A 19,447-nucleotide genomic window follows, 5' to 3' on the forward strand; every position below is an offset into this window, starting at 1 on the left:
GAATATCATGCCAAGACCTACTGGCCCAATACAACATCCAGAATATCATGCAGCCAACTGAGTGTCAAGCTTGTGTACGGCACGCAATGGAAAACGTTTTAAAACATTTTGGAAAGGAACATTTAAAGGAGCATTTTGTTTAGGATGAGTCCAGGAAGTCCCTTTAGTCTAATTAACAGGTCCCTGGTCTCATCTGTTGAAGTACCAACTCCTCTGACTCCTGCCATAGGCCTACATGACACGCTGGCAAGATAATGGATAAACACAACAGAACGAGGAGTTGGCTAAATCACAAACAGATCTGGAACCCTGCGTCAGCCTTGTGTGTATGACAGGAATTTGTAACCTATCATTTGTCACTTGTTGCTTTTTTTTGGAGTTTGAGATTCCACTATGTGTTACAATCTGGTTGTAAGTGTGACTTGTTGTCATGTGCTGTCTACTGCAGACCACCATTCACACTTTCCCCCGAGACACAAGGGCTCGATTCCTGCTCCGCCCCAAAGTCACGTTCAACCCTTCATCATCCCTTTCTGCTTTCTGCCTTTCTTCACTGTCTAAGAATAACCAAACCCAAGGGGAAAATACATCTGTTCTCCTTAAAAAAAAAGTGTAATCAGAATCACAACTTTTGAATGATGGATTTCTATACAGAATGGTCGATGCAGACTTTCGTATTGTTGTCAAACATTTTGAAACGATAAGCTAAGTGTGCTTCAGGGCTGATAACAAAGTTGGTTCAGTGAATGTGAACTATGCTGTTACTATATTTAACTAAGCAGGTATGCTGTCTGGGCGTGATCAGTTTCACTGAAAACATGAACCTGTCACTCCATTGTACACAAGTTGAGCTCCTGATACTATATGAACAGTAGAAATACTTCTGAGGCCATAAATAGATAGATACAACAGAGTTTTCGTCTCCACCCTCAGTGAATAGTATATTTTCATGGTATATCATCTTGAAGATATACCGTCCAAGACGTTGGTTTACTTGGAAGGTATACGGTGAGGGTCCTCTATGTCAGATGTATGGGTGTGTACATGTGTGTTTAGACAGTGAGTCAGTATTGGTTACAGTATATTAAACATATTAACATAAGGTGGTGAGGTGTGTTGAGGCATGCATGTGTGAGTGCATAGCACTGGGTAACCAGGTCTCTACTGTATGTATCTGTCTGCTGCAGGGGTGTGCTGGGGGCTCAGAGGACTTCAGGGAGATGCAGTGTTCTGCCTACAACGACAGACCGCTGGTGGCTGGAAACAGTTACAGATGGACCACCTTCCATGGAGGTCGGTGAGGCATGGTGTGTGTGTGTGTGTTTGTGTGCGTGTGCACACACTAAATGTGGCATGTGTCCATTGGGAAATCTGCTTGTCATTTGGCCACATCTGTATTATGAGTTCAGTCCATACTCTCCACTGACCTGTTTCACCCTTTCCCCTCTGCACCCTACCCCCAACACTACTCCCCCCCTTTCCTACTTCCTTCCCCGTTCTCCTACCTCATTCCATTCCCATCTGTCCTCCACCTGCAACTAGTTACCTCCTTCCATCAATTAAAATGTAGCGTTTTTTTAAACCCTGTACTGCAGTACTAGGGCTAAGAGATAATAGCCTAGAATAGCCAGTAACGTGACTACCCCAACTTTCTAGTAACTGTAATGTTTAGTCGTATGTGAGAGGTAATGTCTGTCTGTGAGGAGGTTGTTTATATGTGTATGTTTGCATTGTCTCGTAATACCACCTCCTAACCTAAGGTTCTAACCCGTGTGAGCTGAGCTGCCTGGCCCAGGGTCACAACTTCTACTACAACTTTGGTCGTGTCCTGGACGGCACTGCCTGCAGTAAAGAGCCTGGAGATGTGTGTGTCAACGGAAAATGCTTGGTGAGTGACAATTTTGTGTGTGTGTGTCCACTATGCAGAGAGGTGGTCTCACTATGTGTGTGTGTCAGGCAGTACCGGAATCGAAAGCACACACTCTCACTCTTGCATCCCCTTTCTCTCTGTCTGGACAGTATTGGGACTGTCTCTGTCTGGACAGTATTGGGACTGTCTCTGTCTGGACAGTATTGGGACTCTCTCTTGTCTGGACAGTATTGGGACTGTCTCTTGTCTGGACAGTATTGGGACTGTCTCTTGTCTGGACAGTATTGGGACTGTCTCTTGTCTGGACAGTATTGGGACTGTCTCTTGTCTGGACAGTATTGGGACTGTCTCTGTCTGGACAGTATTGGGACTGTCTCTGTCTGGACAGTATTGGGACTGTCTCTTGTCTGGACAGTATTGGGACTGTCTCTTGTCTGGACAGTATTGGGACTGTCTCTGTCTGGACAGTATTGGGACTGTCTCTTGTCTGGACAGTATTGGGACTGTCTCTTGTCTGGACAGTATTGGGACTGTCTCTTGTCTGGACAGTATTGGGACTGTCTCTGTCTGGACAGTATTGGGACTGTCTCTTGTCTGGACAGTATTGGGACTGTCTCTTGTCTGGACAGTATTGGGACTGTCTCTTGTCTGGACAGTATTGGGACTGTCTCTGTCTGGACAGTATTGGGACTGTCTCTGTCTGGACAGTATTGGGACTGTCTCTTGTCTGGACAGTATTGGGACTGTCTCTTGTCTGGACAGTATTGGGACTGTCTCTTGTCTGGACAGTATTGGGACTGTCTCTGTCTGGACAGTATTGGGACTGTCTCTTGTCTGGACAGTATTGGGACTGTCTCTTGTCTGGACAGTATTGGGACTGTCTCTTGTCTGGACAGTATTGGGACTGTCTCTTGTCTGGACAGTATTGGGACTGTCTCTTGTCTGGACAGTATTGGGACTGTGTTGACCATTTCCTCTGGTTCCCTTAGGAGTAGTTTACTCATCCTGTGCGTTAGGACCAGAGTGCACTTGTCAGAGCACCCCCCCCCCCCCCCCCCCCCCGCACACACACACACACACACACAAACACATCCTCTAAAGGATAGACAGAGCAAAATAAATGTCAAGGGCTGATATTCCTTGTGGCTTTCTTTTATAACTAATTTATGTTTAGTCAAAGCTGGATTCATGAAGTTTTGATAAGAGAACACTAATTAATGGTACTTTCTGCGCTCTAAGAAACAGAATGTACAAACAGCGTCAACAGAATGTTACTCTAGGCCCATAAATTCCGTGTGTGTGTGTGTGTGTGTTCTGAGGGTCAAAGCAGAGGCCCCAAACTCTAAGCTCTGGCCCTTCGCCACGGAATTCTCAACCTAAGTGGTTCCTGCAGGACAGGGATGGAGTGTTCAAGCAGCAGAGAAAGACACACACACAGACACAAACATGTTGTTGCTCTGTGTATATGGAACAATGCAACAAGGGATGCATGAGGAGCCCTTTCAGGGACACACACTCTCACACAAACATGTTGTTGCTCTGTGTATATGGAACAATGCAACAAGGGATGCATGAGGAGCCCTTTCAGGGACACACACTCTCACACACACCTCAGTAATAGGGTCCTCTCATCCCACACACACACCTCAGTAATAGGGTTCTCTCATCCCACACACACACACCTCAGTAATAGGGTTCTCTCATCCCCCACACACACCTCAGTAATAGGGTTCTCTCATCCCCCACACACACACGTCAGTAATAGGGTTCTCTCAACCCCCCCACACACACACGTCAGTAATAGGGTTCTCTCAACCCCCCCACACACACACGTCAGTAATAGGGTTCTCTCAACCCCCACACACACACACCTCAGTAATAGGGTTCTCTCATCCCCCACACACACCTCAGTAATAGGGTTCTCTCAACCCCCCCCCACACACACGTCAGTAATAGGGTTCTCTCAACCCCCCCACACACACACCTCAGTAATAGGGTTCTCTCATCCCCCACACACACCTCAGTAATAGGGTTCTCTCAACCCCCACACACACACACCTCAGTAATAGGGTTCTCTCATCCCCCCCCCCCCCACACACACCTCAGTAATAGGGTTCTCTCATCCCCCACACACACCTCAGTAATAGGGTTCTCCCATCCCCCCCACACACACACCTCAGTAATAGGGTTCTCTCAACCCCCACACACACACCTCAGTAATAGGGTTCTCTCATCCCCCACACATACCTCAATAATAGGGTTCTCTCATCCCCCCCACACACACCTCAGTAATAGGGTTCTCTCATCCCCCACACACACCTCAGTAATAGGGTTCTCTCATCCCCCACACACACCTCAATAATAGGGTTCTCTCATCCCCCACACACACTCCAGCAGATGGAGATGATTGGAAATTCAATTCTCTCCCCTGAGGTTGAGGCTTTGGTCATTAGTACATTATGGTCCTCTATCAAATCCCAAAATCAAACGTCTGTCTGTCTGTCTGTCTGTCTGTCTGTCTGTCTGTCTGTCTGTCTGCAGAGAAGTGTAGGAGTGTGAACATTAGCATGTTGGTCTTTATGTCTGTGTGTGTGCTTATAAGTCTTTGTGTGAGTTGATGTGTATGAGTGGATTTCTGGGGCGTGAGGTCAGCGGTGGCCCTAAACTGTCTGAGGTCCCAGGAGGCGTGGTCTAGGACAGGAAGCAGATGTAGAGTCCAGCTGGTCTGGAAGGCGGCGTGACACAGATTGAGTTCAGGCCCACACTACACATAGCAGCCTGGACTAAATATTGTGTGTGTGTGTGTGTGTGTGTGTGTGTGTGTGTGTGTGTGTGTGTGTGTGTGTGTGTGTGTGTGTGTGTGTGTGTGTGTGTGTGTGTGTGTGTGTGTGTGTGTGTGTGTGTGTGTGTGTGTGTGTGTGTGTGTGTGTGTGTGTGTGTACAGTAAAGAGTGCCTCATGCACTCAGGTAGCTTGTTGTGTTGATTCATATACTGTTGCGTACACAGATTCACTGTGTGTGTGTGAGGGGTAGATAATTATATGTTTCCTAGATTGCTGGTCTCTGCTCTAGAACCTCCCACTTGATTGGTTTTCTCTGCACTCCAGGAGGAACATACAGATTGTAATCTGACTGGGGTGTAGCAAGCAAATGACCCCTTTACACACACACACGCACGCACACGTGCATGCGCACAGACACACACAGACGGAGACACACACACACACACAAGGCCCACTTGAATCTGGAGATAAGATAAAAATGTGTCGCCCCTGAACAAGGCAGTTAACCAACTGTTCCCCGGTAGGCCGTCATTGTAAATAAGAATTTGTTCTTAACTGACTAGCCTGGTTAAATAAGGTTACATTTCAAATGTAAAAAAATCTTCTCTCTCTGAGTGTTTAATATAATAATTATTATAATAATGATTTCTATTTATACGATGCTTTTCACCAGGCTTCAAAGTGCTTTGTAGGGTTGTTTTTCTCCTCTCATCTCTCTTTTTTCTTCTCTCCTCTCCACGTCTCTCCTCTTCATGTCTCTCCTCTTCATGTCTCTCCTCTCCACGTCTCTCCTCTCCACGTCTCTCCTCTCCACGTCTCTCCTCTCCGCGTCTCTCCTCTCCACGTCTCTCCTCTCCACGTCTCTCCTCTCCACGTCTCTCCTCTCCATGTCTCTCCTCTCCACGCCTCTCCTCTCCACGTATCTCCTCTTCACGTCTCTCCTCTTCATGTCTCTCCTCTTCATGTCTCTCCTCTTCACGTCTCTCCTCTTCACGTCTCTCCTCTTCACGTCTCTCCTCTCCACGTCTCTCCTCTTCATGTCTCTCCTCTCCACGTCTCTCCTCTTCATGTCTCTCCTCTTCATGTCTCTCCTCTCCGCGTCTCTCCTCTTCATGTCTCTCCTCTTCATGTCTCTCCTCTCCGCGTCTCTCCTCTTCATGTCTCTCCTCTCCGCGTCTCTCCTTTTCATGTCTCTCCTCTCCGCGTCTCTCCTCTTCATGTCTCTCCTCTCCGCGTCTCTCCTCTTCATGTCTCTCCTCTTCATGTCTCTCCTCTCCGCGTCTCTCCTCTTCATGTCTCTCCTCTCCGCGTCTCTCCTTTTCATGTCTCTCCTCTCCGCGTCTCTCCTCTTCATGTCTCTCCTCTCCGCGTCTCTCCTCTTCATGTCTCTCCTCTCCGCGTCTCTCCTCTTCATGTCTCTCCTCTTCACGTCTCTCCTATTCTCTCCTCTCGTCGTCTCTCCACGTCTCTCCTATTCTCTCCTCTCCACGTCTCTCCTATTCATGTCTCTCCTCTCCACGGCTCTCCTATTCTCTCCTCTCCACGTCTCTCCTCTCATTGTCTCTCCACGTCTCTCCTCTTCATGTCTCTCCTCTCCGCGTCTCTCCTATTTATGTCTCTCCTCTTCATGTCTCTCCTATTCTCTCCTCACCTTGTCTTGTCTCTCCATGTCTCCCCTCTTTTCTTCTCTCCTCCATCACTCACCAGCTTCCCTTGTCACCAGTCCCTCTTTGTGCCTCTGTGGTATATCCAAGTAAATACTTTCAAATACTATACAAAATAGGGCAGGTTTGTGTGTACATGGACTTTCCCGTGTGTGTGCATGCATGTGTGAGTGCATATCTGTGTGTGAACTCTCTGTCACAGAAGGTACATTGGGGCCACTGGTGTCTTTCCAAGCATCCGGACAGCACCGGCCTCTCTATAGAATGGTTAGAGTTAGCTGGTCATAGTGTTAGACTACTGCTGCCTAACCACATATAACCCTTAGAGCACAGCAGAAGAACATGCTTCAACAGAGACAGTGTGGAAGGAGAGTGGAACATGCTTCAACAGAGACAGTGTGGAAGGAGAGTGGAACATGCTTCAACAGAGACAGTGTGGAACATGCTTCAACAAGAGACAGTGTGGAAGGAGAGTGGAACATGCTTCAACAGAGACAGTGTGGAAGGAGAGTGGAACATGCTTCAACAGAGACAGTGTGGAACATGCTTCAACAGAGACAGTGTGGAACATGCTTCAACAGAGACAGTGTGGAAGGAGAGTGGAACATGCTTCAACAGAGACAGTGTGGAACATGCTTCAACAGAGACAGTGTGGAAGGAGAGTGGAACATGCTTCAACAGAGACAGTGTGGAACATGCTTCAACAGAGACAGTGTGGAACATGCTTCAACAGAGACAGTGTGGAAGGAGAGTGGAACATGCTTCAACAGAGACAGTGTGGAAGGAGAGTGGAACATGCTTCAACAGAGACAGTGTGGAAGGAGAGTGGAACATGCTTCAACAGAGATAGTGTGGAAGGAGAGTGAAACATTCTTCAACAGAGACAGTGTGGAACATGCTTCAACAGAGACAGTGTGGAAGGAGAGTGGAACATGCTTCAACAGGGACATTGTGGAACTTGCTTCAACAGAGACAGTGTGGAAGGAGAGTGGAACATGCTTCAACAGGGACATTGTGGAACATACTTCAACAGAGACAGTGTGGAAGGAGAGTGGAACATGCTTCAACAGAGACAGTGTGGAAGGAGAGTGGAACATGCTTCAACAAGAGACAGTGTGGAAGGAGAGTGGAACATGCTTCAACAGAGACAGTGTGGAAGGAGAGTGGAACATGCTTCAACAGAGACAATGTGGAACATGCTTCAACAGAGACATTGTGGAACATGCTTCAACAGAGACATTGTGGAACATGCTTCAACAGAGACAGTGTGGAAGGAGAGTGGAACATTCTTCAACAGAGACAGTGTGGAAGGAGAGTGGAACATGCTTCAACAGAGACAGTGTGGAACATGCTTCAACAGAGACAGTGTGGAAGGAGAGTGGAACATGCTTCAACAGAGACAGTGTGGAAGGAGAGTGGAACATGCTTCAACAGAGACAGTGTGGAACATGCTTCAACAAGAGACAGTGTGGAAGGAGAGTGGAACATGCTTCAACAGAGACAGTGTGGAAGGAGAGTGGAACATGCTTCAACAGAGACAGTGTGGAACATGCTTCAACAGAGACAGTGTGGAACATGCTTCAACAGAGACAGTGTGGAAGGAGAGTGGAACATGCTTCAACAGAGACAGTGTGGAACATGCTTCAACAGAGACAGTGTGGAAGGAGAGTGGAACATGCTTCAACAGAGACAGTGTGGAAGGAGAGTGGAACATGCTTCAACAGAGACAGTGTGGAAGGAGAGTGGAACATGCTTCAACAGAGATAGTGTGGAAGGAGAGTGAAACATGCTTCAACAGAGACAGTGTGGAACATGCTTCAACAGAGACAGTGTGGAAGGAGAGTGGAACATGCTTCAACAGGGACATTGTGGAACATGCTTCAACAGAGACAGTGTAGAAGGAGAGTGAAACATGCTTCAACAGGGACATTGTGGAACATGCTTCAACAGAGACAGTGTGGAAGGAGAGTGGAACATGCTTCAGCAGAGACAGTGTGGAAGGAGAGTGGAACATGCTTCAACAAGAGACAGTGTGGAAGGAGAGTGGAACATGCTTCAACAGAGACAGTGTGGAAGGAGAGTGGAACATGCTTCAACAGAGACAATGTGGAACATGCTTCAACAGAGACATTGTGGAACATGCTTCAACAGAGACAGTGTGGAAGGAGAGTGGAACATTCTTCAACAGAGACAGTGTGGAAGGAGAGTGGAACATGCTTCAACAGAGACAGTGTGGAAGATGCTTCAACAAGAGACAATGTGGAAGGAGAGTGGAACATGCTTCAACGGAGACAGTGTGGAAGGAGAGTGAAACATGCTTCAACAGAGACAGTGTGGAGCATGCTTCAACAAGAGACAATGTGGAAGGAGAGTGGAACATGCTTCAACAGAGACAGTGTGGAAGGAGAGTGGAACATGCTTCAACAGAGACAATGTGGAAGGAGAGTGGAAAATGCTTCAACAGAGACAGTGTGGAAGGAGAGTGGAACATGCTTCAACAGAGACAGTGTGGAAGGAGAGTGGAACATGCTTCAACAGAGACAGTGTGGAAGGAGATTGGAACATGCTTCAACAGAGACAGTGTGGAAGGAGAGTGAAACATGCTTCAACAGAGACAGTGTGGAACATGCTTCAACAAGAGACAATGTGGAAGGAGAGTGGAACATGCTTCAACAGAGACAGTGTGGAAGGAGAGTGGAACATGCTTCAACAGAGACAGTGTGGAAGGAGAGTGGAACATGCTTCAACAGAGACAGTGTGGAAGGAGAGTGGAACATGCTTCAACAGAGACAATGTGGAAGGAGAGTGGAACATGCTTCAACAGAGACAGTGTGGAAGGAGAGTGGAACATGCTTCAGCAGAGACAGTGTGGAACATGCTTCAACAAGAGACAGTGTGGAAGGAGAGTGGAACATGCTTCAACAGAGACAGTGTGGAAGGATAGTGGAACATGCTTCAACAAAGACAGTGTGGAAGGAGAGTGAAACATGCTTCAACAGAGACAGTGTGGAAGGAGAGTGGAACATGCTTCAACAGAGACAGTGTGGAACATGCTTCAACAAGAGACAATGTGGAAGGAGAGTGGAACATGCTTCAACAGAGACAGTGTGGAAGGAGAGTGAAACATGCTTCAACAGAGACAGTGTGGAACATGCTTCAACAAGAGACAATGTGGAAGGAGAGTGGAACATGCTTCAACAGAGACAGTGTGGAAGGAGAGTGGAACATGCTTCAACAGAGACAGTGTGGAAGGAGAGTGGAACATGCTTCAACAGAGACAGTGTGGAAGGAGAGTGGAACATGCTTCAACAGAGACAGTGTGGAAGGAGAGTGGAACATGCTTCAACAGAGATAGTGTGGAAGGAGAGTGAAACATGCTTCAACAGAGACAGTGTGGAAGGAGAGTGGAACATGCTTCAACAGAGATAGTGTGGAATGAGAGTGAAACATGCTTCAACAGAGACAGTGTGGAACATGCTTCAACAGAGACAGTGTGGAAGGAGAGTGGAACATGCTTCAACAGGGACATTGTGGAACATGCTTCAACAGAGACAGTGTGGAAGGAGAGTGAAACATGCTTCAACAGGGACATTGTGGAACATGCTTCAACAGAGACGGTGTGGAAGGAGAGTGGAACATGCTTCAACAGAGACAGTGTGGAAGGAGAGTGGAACATGCTTCAACAGAGACAGTGTGGAACATGCTTCAACAGAGACAGTGTGGAAGGAGAGTGGAACATGCTTCAACAGAGACAGTGTGGAACATGCTTCAACAGAGACAGTGTGGAAGGAGAGTGGAACATGCTTCAACAGAGACAGTGTGGAAGGAGAGTGGAACATTCTTCAACAGAGACAGTGTGGAAGGAGAGTGGAACATGCTTCAACAGAGACAGTGTGGAAGGAGAGTGGAACATGCTTCAACAGAGACAGTGTGGAAGGAGAGTGGAACATGCTTCAACAGAGACAGTGTGGAAGGAGAGTGGAACATGCTTCAACAGAGACAGTGTGGAAGGAGAGTGGAACATGCTTCAACAGAGACAGTGTGGAAGGAGAGTGAAACATGCTTCAACAGAGACAGTGTGGAACATGCTTCAACAAGAGACAATGTGGAAGGAGAGTGGAACATGCTTCAACAGAGACAGTGTGGTAGGAGAGTGGAACATGCTTCAACAGAGACAGTGTGGAAGGAGAGTGGAACATGCTTCAACAGAGACAGTGTAGAAGGAGAGTGGAACATGCTTCAACAGAGACAATGTGGAAGGAGAGTGGAACATGCTTCAACAGAGACAGTGTGGAAGGAGAGTGGAACATGCTTCAACAGAGACAGTGTGGAACATGCTTCAACAAGAGACAGTGTGGAAGGAGACATTGTGGAACATGCTTCAACAGAGACAGTGTGGAACATGCTTCAACAGAGACAGTGTGGAAGGAGAGTGGAACATGCTTCAACAGGGACATTGTGGAACATGCTTCAACAGAGACAGTGTGGAACATGCTTCAACAGAGACAGTGTGGAAGGAGAGTGGAACATGCTTCAACAGAGACAGTGTGGAATGAGAGTGGAACATGCTTCAACAAGAGACAGTGTGGAAGGAGAGTGGAACATGCTTCAACAGAGACAGTGTGGAAGGAGAGTGGAACATGCTTCAACAGAGACAGTGTGGAACATGCTTCAACAGAGACATTGTGGAAAATGCTTCAACAGAGACAGTGTGGAAGGATAGTGGAACATGCTTCAACAGAGACAGTGTGGAAGGAGAGTGGAACATGCTTCAACAGAGACAGTGTGGAACATGCTTCAACAAGAGACAATGTGGAAGGAGAGTGGAACATGCTTCAACGGAGACAGTGTGGAAGGAGAGTGAAACATGCTTCAACAGAGACAGTGTGGAACATGCTTCAACAAGAGACAATGTGGAAGGAGAGTGGAACATGCTTCAACAGAGACAGTGTGGGAGGAGAGTGGAACATGCTTCAACAGAGACAGTGTGGAAGGAGAGTGGAACATGCTTCAACAGAGACAATGTGGAAGGAGAGTGGAACATGCTTCAACAGAGACAGTGTGGAAGGAGAGTGGAACATACTTCAACAGAGACAGTGTGGAAGGAGAGTGGAACATGCTTCAACAGAGACAGTGTGGAAGGAGAGTGGAACATGCTTCAACAAGAGACAGTGTGGAAGGAGAGTGGAACATGCTTCAACAGAGACAGTGTGGAAGGAGAGTGGAACATGCTTCAACAGAGACAGTGTGGAACATGCTTCAACAGAGACATTGTGGAACATGCTTCAACAGAGACAGTGTGGAAGGAGAGTGGAACATTCTTCAACAGAGACAGTGTGGAAGGAGAGTGGAACATGCTTCAACAGAGACAGTGTGGAAGGAGAGTGGAACATGCTTCAACAGAGACAGTGTGGAAGGAGAGTGGAACATGCTTCAACAGAGACAGTGTGGAACATGCTTCAACAAGAGACAATGTGGAAGGAGAGTGGAACATGCTTCAACGGAGACAGTGTGGAAGGAGAGTGAAACATGCTTCAACAGAGACAGTGTGGAACATGCTTCAACAAGAGACAATGTGGAAGGAGAGTGGAACATGCTTCAACAGAGACAGTGTGGGAGGAGAGTGGAACATGCTTCAACAGAGACAGTGTGGAAGGAGAGTGGAACATGCTTCAACAGAGACAATGTGGAAGGAGATTGGAACATGCTTCAACAGAGACAGTGTGGAAGGAGAGTGGAACATGCTTCAACAGAGACAGTGTGGAAGGAGAGTGGAACATGCTTCAACAGAGACAGTGTGGAAGGAGAGTGGAACATGCTTCAACAGAGACAGTGTGGAAGGAGAGTGAAACATGCTTCAACAGAGACAGCGTGGAACATGCTTCAACAAGAGACAATGTGGAAGGAGTGTGGAACATGCTTCAACAGAGACAGTGTGGAAGGAGAGTGGAACATGCTTCAACAGAGACAGTGTGGAAGGAGAGTGGAACATGCTTCAACAGAGACAGTGTGGAAGGAGAGTGGAACATGCTTCAACAGAGACAATGTGGAAGGAGAGTGGAACATGCTTCAACAGAGACAGTGTGGAAGGAGAGTGGAACATGCTTCAACAGAGACAGTGTGGAACATGCTTCAACAAGAGACAGTGTGGAAGGAGAGTGGAACATGCTTCAACAGAGACAGTGTGGAAGGAGAGTGGAACATGCTTCAACAGAGACAGTGTGGAACATGCTTCAACAAGAGACAATGTGGAAGGAGAGTGGAACATGCTTCAACAGAGACAGTGTGGAAGGAGAGTGGAACATGCTTCAACAGAGACAGTGTGGAAGGAGAGTGGAACATGCTTCAACAGAGACAATGTGGAAGGAGAGTGGAACATGCTTCAACAGAGACAGTGTGGAAGGAGAGTGGAACATGCTTCAACAGAGACAGTGTGGAACATGCTTCAACAAGAGACAGTGTGGAAGGAGAGTGGAACATGCTTCAACAGAGACAGTGTGGAACGATAGTGGAACATGCTTCAACAAAGACAGTGTGGATGTAACAGTCCTGACCTGTTTTATTTTGTTTTTTATGTGTTTATGGTCAGGGCATGTGTTTTGGGTGGGCAGTCTATGTTATCTGTTTCTATGTTGGTTTTGGGTTACCTGGTATGGCTCTTGATTAGAGGCAGGTGGTTTGCGTTTTCCTCTAATTAAGAGTCATATTTAGGTAGGGCGTTCTCACTGTTTGTTTGTGGGTGATTGTCTTCCGTGTTTGTGTTATGTTTGCACCATATGGAACTGTATACGGTTTGTTTCGGTTTGTTTCGTGCGTTTATGTAGTCTGTTCCTGTGTCAGCGTGCTTCGTGTATATGTAAGTTCGTTTGTTCAGGTCTGTCTACATCGTTTTGTTATTTTGTATCATTTCAAGTGTAGTTCGTTTTTCGTCTTGTTTAATAAATATGTATTCAAACTTCGCTGCACCTTGGTTCCCTCAATACTCCTCCTTTTCCGAAGAGGGAGAGGAGGAGGATCGCCGTTACAGAATCACCCACCATACCAGAGCCAAGCAGCGGAGTCAACGGAGTAAAGGACAGGAGAAGAAGGAGCAATGGACATGGGACGATATATTGGACGGAAAGGGTTGCTACACTTGGGAGGAGATCCTGGCTGGTAGGGATCGCCTCCCATGGGAACAGCTGGAGGCACTGAGGAGAGCAGAGGCTACCGGGGAGAGGAACCGGAGCTATGAGGGAACGCGTCTGGCACGGAAGCCAAAAAAGCCCGTAAGTAACTCCCAAAAATTTCTTGGGGGGGGGCTAGGAGGTAGTGGGCCAAGGGCAGGTAGGAGACCTGCGCCCACTTCCCAGGCTTACCGTGGAGAGCGGGAGTACGGGCAGGCGCCGTGTTACGCAGTAGAGCGCACGGTGTCTCCTGTACGAGTGCATAGCCCAGTGCGGGTTATTCCACCTCCCCGCACTGGTAGGGCTAGATTGGGTATTGAGCCAGGTGTCATGAGGCCGGCTCAACGTGTCTGGTCTCCAGTGCGTCTCCTCGGGCCGGCATACATGGCACCTGCCTTACGCATGGTTTCCCCGGTTCGCCTACATAGCCCGGTGCGGGTTATTCCACCTCCCCGCACTGGTCGGGCAACCGGGAGTATTCAACCAGGTAAGGTTGGGCAGGCTCAATGCTCAAGAGTGCCAGTACGCCTCCACGGTCCGGTATTTCCTGCGCCACCTCCCCGCCCCAGCCTAGTACCTACAGTGTCTACACTACGCACTAGGCTACCAGTGCGTATCCTGAGCCCTGTTCCTCCTCCACGCACTCTCCCTGTAGTGCGTGTATCTAGCCCGGTGCCTCCAGTTCCGGCACCACGCACTAAGCCACCTGTGCGTCTCCAGAGCCCTAAACACACTGTATCTTCTCCCCCTACTAATCCTGATGTGCTTGTCCTCAGCCCGGTGTCACCAGTGCCGGTACCTCGCATCAGGTATAGAGTGGGCTTTGAGAATGCAGTGTGCCCTGTCCCTGCTCCCCGCACTAGTAGGAAGGGGCTTATCCTTAGCCCGGTGCCTCCAGTTCCGGCACCACGCACCAGGTCTACAGTGCGCCGTATCCGGCCAGAGCCATCCGTCTCACCAGCGCCATCTGAGCCATCCGTCTCCCCAGCGCCATCTGAGCCATCCGTCTCCCCGGCGCCATCTGAGCCATCCGTCTCCCCAGCGCCGTCTGAGCCATCCGTCTGCCAGGAGCCTGCAAAGCCGCCCGTCTGCCATGAGCCTGCAAAGCCGCCCGTCTGCCATGAGCCTACAGAGCCGTCAGCCAGACAGGAGCCGCTAGAGCCGTCAGCCAGACAGGAGCCGCTAGAGCCGTCAGCCAGACAGGAGCCGCTAGAGCCGTCAGCCAGACAGGATCTGCCAGAGCCGCCAACCAGACAGGATCTGCCAGAGCCGCCAACCAGACAGGATCTGCCAGAGCCGCCAACCAGACAGGATCTGCCAGAGCCGCCAGCGAGCCATGAGCAGCCAGAGCCGTCAGAGAGCCATGAGCAGCCAGAGCCGTCAGAGAGCCATGAGCTGCCAGAGCCGTCAGAGAGCCATGAGCAGCCAGAGCCGTCAGAGAGCCATGAGCAGCCAGAGCCGTCAGAGAGCCATGAGCAGCCAGAGCCGTCAGAGAGCCATGAGCGTCGAGAGCCGTCAGCCTGCCATGAGCGTCGAGAGCCGTCAGCCTGCCATGAGCGTCGAGAGCCGTCAGCCTGCCATGAGCGTCGAGAGCCGTCAGCCTGCCATGAGCGTCGAGAGCCGTCAGCCTGCATAGACCTGCCAGAGTCCTTCAGCCAGGATCTGCCAGAGTTTATCAGCCGGGACCTGCCCCTTGTCCCGGTGTTGCCCCTTGTCCCGGTGCTGCCCCTTGTCCCGGTGCTGCCGCTTGTCCCGGTGCTGCCCCTTGTCCCGGTACTGCCCCTTGTCCCGGTGCTGCCCCTTGTCCCGGTGCTGCCCCTTATCCCGGTGCTGGTCTTTATCCCGGTGCTGGTCTTTATCCTGGTGCTGCCCCTTGTCCCGGTGCTGCCCCTTGTCCCGGTGCTGCCCCTTGTCCCGGTGCTGCCCCTTGTCCCGGTGCCGCCCCTTGTCCCGGTGCTGCCCCTTCTCCTGGTGCTGGCCGTTTATTTAGGGGATGTGAGTTTTAGGGTGGTCATTAGAAGGGGTAGACAGAAGAGGGGAGTGACTATGGTGGTGTGGGGACAGCGTCCAGAGCCGGAGCCACCACCGTGGTCAACTGCCCACCCAGACCCTCCCCTGGACTTTGTGCTGGTGCGCCCGGCGTTCGCACCTTGAGGGGGGGGTTCTGTAACAGTCCTGACCTGTTTTATTTTGTTTTTTATGTGTTTATGGTCAGGGCATGTGTTCTGGGTGGGCAGTCTATGTTATCTGTTTCTATGTTGGTTTTGGGTTACCTGGTATGGCTCTTGATTAGAGGCAGGTGGTTTGCGTTTTCCTCTAATTAAGAGTCATATTTAGGTAGGGCGTTCTCACTGTTTGTTTGTGGGTGATTGTCTTCCGTGTTTGTGTTATGTTTGCACCATACGGAACTGTATACGGTTTGTTTCGGTTTGTTTCGTGCGTTTATGTAGTCTGTTCCTGTGTCAGCGTGCTTCGTGTATATGTAAGTTCGTTTGTTCAGGTCTGTCTACATCGTTTTGTTATTTTGTATCATTTCAAGTGTAGTTCGTTTTTCGTCTTGTTTAATAAATATGTATTCAAACTTCGCTGCACCTTGGTTCCCTCAATACTCCTCCTTTTCCGAAGAGGGAGAGGAGGAGGATCTCCGTTACAGTGGAAGGAGAGTGAAACATGCTTCAACAGAGACAGTGTGGAAGGAGAGTGGAACATGCTTCAACAGAGACAGTGTGGAACATGCTTCAACAAGAGACAATGTGGAAGGAGAGTGGAACATGCTTCAACAGAGACAGTGTGGAAGGAGAGTGAAACATGCTTCAACAGAGACAGTTTGGAACATGCTTCAACAAGAGACAATGTGGAAGGAGAGTGGAACATGCTTCAACAGAGACAGTGTGGAAGGAGACAGTGTGGAACATGCTTCAACAGAGACAGTGTGGAAGGAGAGTGGAACATGCTTCAACAGAGACAGTGTGGAAGGAGAGTGGAACATGCTTCAACAGAGACAGTGTGGAAGGAGAGTGGAACATGCTTCAACAGAGATAGTGTGGAAGGAGAGTGAAACATGCTTCAACAGAGACAGTGTGGAACATGCTTCAACAGAGACAGTGTGGAAGGAGAGTGAAACATGCTTCAACAGAGACAGTGTGGAACATGCTTCAACAAGAGACAATGTGGAAGGAGAGTGGAACATGCTTCAACAGAGACAGTGTGGAAGGAGAGTGGAACATGCTTCAACAGAGACAGTGTGGAAGGAGAGTGGAACATGCTTCAACAGAGACAGTGTGGAAGGAGAGTGGAACATGCTTCAACAGAGATAGTGTGGAAGGAGAGTGAAACATGCTTCAACAGAGACAGTGTGGAACATGCTTCAACAGAGACAGTGTGGAAGGAGAGTGGAACATGCTTCAACAGGGACATTGTGGAACATGCTTCAACAGAGACAGTGTGGAAGGAGAGTGAAACATGCTTCAACAGGGACATTGTGGAACATGCTTCAACAGAGACAGTGTGGAAGGAGAGTGGAACATGCTTCAACAAGAGACAGTGTGGAAGGAGAGTGGAACATGCTTCAACAGAGACAGTGTGGAAGGAGAGTGGAACATGCTTCAACAGAAACAGTGTGGAACATGCTTCAACAGAGACATTGTGGAACATGCTTCAACAGAGACAGTGTGGAAGGAGAGTGGAACATGCTTCAACAGAGACAGTGTGGAAGGAGAGTGGAACATGCTTCAACAGAGACAGTGTGGAAGGAGAGTGGAACATGCTTCAACAGAGACAGTGTGGAAGGAGAGTGGAACATGCTTCAACAGAGACAGTGTGGAACATGCTTCAACAAGAGACAATGTGGAAGGAGAGTGGAACATGCTTCAACAGAGACAGTGTGGAAGGAGAGTGGAACATGCTTCAACAGAGACAGTGTGGAAGGAGAGTGGAACATGCTTCAACAGAGACAGTGTGGAAGGAGAGTGGAACATGCTTCAACAGAGACAGTGTGGAAGGAGAGTGGAACATGCTTCAACAGAGACAGTGTGGAAGGAGAGTGGAACATGCTTCAACAAAGACAGTGTGGATGTAACAGTCCTGACCTGTTTTATTTTGTTTTTTATGTGTTTATGGTCAGGGCATGTGTTTTGGGTGGGCAGTCTATGTTATCTGTTTCTATGTTGGTTTTGGGTTACCTGGTATGGCTCTTGATTAGAGGCAGGTGGTTTGCGTTTTCCTCTAATTAAGAGTCATATTTAGGTAGGGCGTTCTCACTGTTTGTTTGTGGGTGATTGTCTTCCGTGTTTGTGTTATGTTTGCACCATACGGAACTGTATACGGTTTGTTTCGGTTTGTTTCGTGCGTTTATGTAGTCTGTTCCTGTGTCAGCGTGCTTCGTGTATATGTAAGTTCGTTTGTTCAGGTCTGTCTACATCGTTTTGTTATTTTGTATCATTTCAAGTGTAGTTCGTTTTTCGTCTTGTTTAATAAATATGTATTCAAACTTCGCTGCACCTTGGTTCCCTCAATACTCCTCCTTTTCCGAAGAGGGAGAGGAGGAGGATCGCCGTTACAGAATCACCCACCATACCAGAGCCAAGCAGCGGAGTCAACGGAGTAAAGGACAGGAGAAGAAGGAGCAATGGACATGGGACGATATATTGGACGGAAAGGGTTGCTACACTTGGGAGGAGATCCTGGCTGGTAGGGATCGCCTCCCATGGGAACAGCTGGAGGCACTGAGGAGAGCAGAGGCTACCGGGGAGAGGAACCGGAGCTATGAGGGAACGCGTCTGGCACGGAAGCCAAAAAAGCCCGTAAGTAACTCCCAAAAATTTCTTGGGGGGGGGCTAGGAGGTAGTGGGCCAAGGGCAGGTAGGAGACCTGCGCCCACTTCCCAGGCTTACCGTGGAGAGCGGGAGTACGGGCAGGCGCCGTGTTACGCAGTAGAGCGCACGGTGTCTCCTGTACGAGTGCATAGCCCAGTGCGGGTTATTCCACCTCCCCGCACTGGTAGGGCTAGATTGGGTATTGAGCCAGGTGTCATGAGGCCGGCTCAACGCGTCTGGTCTCCAGTGCGTCTCCTCGGGCCGGCATACATGGCACCTGCCTTACGCATGGTTTCCCCGGTTCGCCTACATAGCCCGGTGCGGGTTATTCCACCTCCCCGCACTGGTCGGGCAACCGGGAGTATTCAACCAGGTAAGGTTGGGCAGGCTCAATGCTCAAGAGTGCCAGTACGCCTCCACGGTCCGGTATTTCCGGCGCCACCTCCTAGTACCTACAGTGTCTACACTACCCACTAGGCTACCAGTGCGTATCCTGAGCCCTGTTCCTCCTCCACGCACTCTCCCTGTAGTGCGTGTATCTAGCCCGGTGCCTCCAGTTCCGGCACCACGCACTAAGCCACCTGTGCGTCTCCAGAGCCCTAAACACACTGTATCTTCTCCCCCTACTAATACTGATGTGCTTGTCCTCAGCCCGGTGTCACCAGTGCCGGTACCTCGCATCAGGTATAGAGTGGGCTTTGAGAATGCCGTGTGCCCTGTCCCTGCTCCCCGCACTAGTAGGAAGGGGCTTATCCTTAGCCCGGTGCCTCCAGTTCCGGCACCACGCACCAGGTCTACAGTGCGCCGTATCCGGCCAGAGCCATCCGTCTCACCAGCGCCATCTGAGCCATCCGTCTCCCCAGCGCCATCTGAGCCATCCGTCTCCCCAGCGCCATCTGAGCCATCCGTCTCCCCAGCGCCGTCTGAGCCATCCGTCTGCCAGGAGCCTGCAAAGCCGCCCGTCTGCCATGAGCCTGCAAAGCGGCCCGTCTGCCATGAGCCTACAGAGCCATCCGCCAGACAGGAGCCGCTAGAGCCGTCAGCCAGACAGGAGCCGCTAGAGCCGTCAGCCAGACAGGAGCCGCTAGAGCCGTCAGCCAGACAGGATCCGCCAGAGCCGCCAACCAGACAGGATCTGCCAGAGCCGCCA

The 19,447-nt window shown here is 49.6% G+C and overlaps 1 protein-coding gene across 1 annotated transcript in view; it reads left to right on the top strand.

The window, feature by feature from the left end:
* The window catches only part of adamtsl5 (ADAMTS like 5), a 74,843-nt gene that overhangs the window by 23,795 nt on the left and 31,601 nt on the right, over positions 1 to 19,447 (top strand). Inside the window, exons 5-6 of the mRNA XM_055921810.1 lie at positions 1,188 to 1,293; positions 1,761 to 1,888. Of these exons, the coding sequence (XP_055777785.1) occupies positions 1,188 to 1,293; positions 1,761 to 1,888 (234 nt within the window). The remainder of the gene's footprint in view (positions 1 to 1,187; positions 1,294 to 1,760; positions 1,889 to 19,447) is intronic.

This window comes from Salvelinus fontinalis, chromosome 4 (genome assembly GCF_029448725.1).
Source record: "Salvelinus fontinalis isolate EN_2023a chromosome 4, ASM2944872v1, whole genome shotgun sequence".
NCBI lineage: Eukaryota > Metazoa > Chordata > Actinopteri > Salmoniformes > Salmonidae > Salvelinus > Salvelinus fontinalis.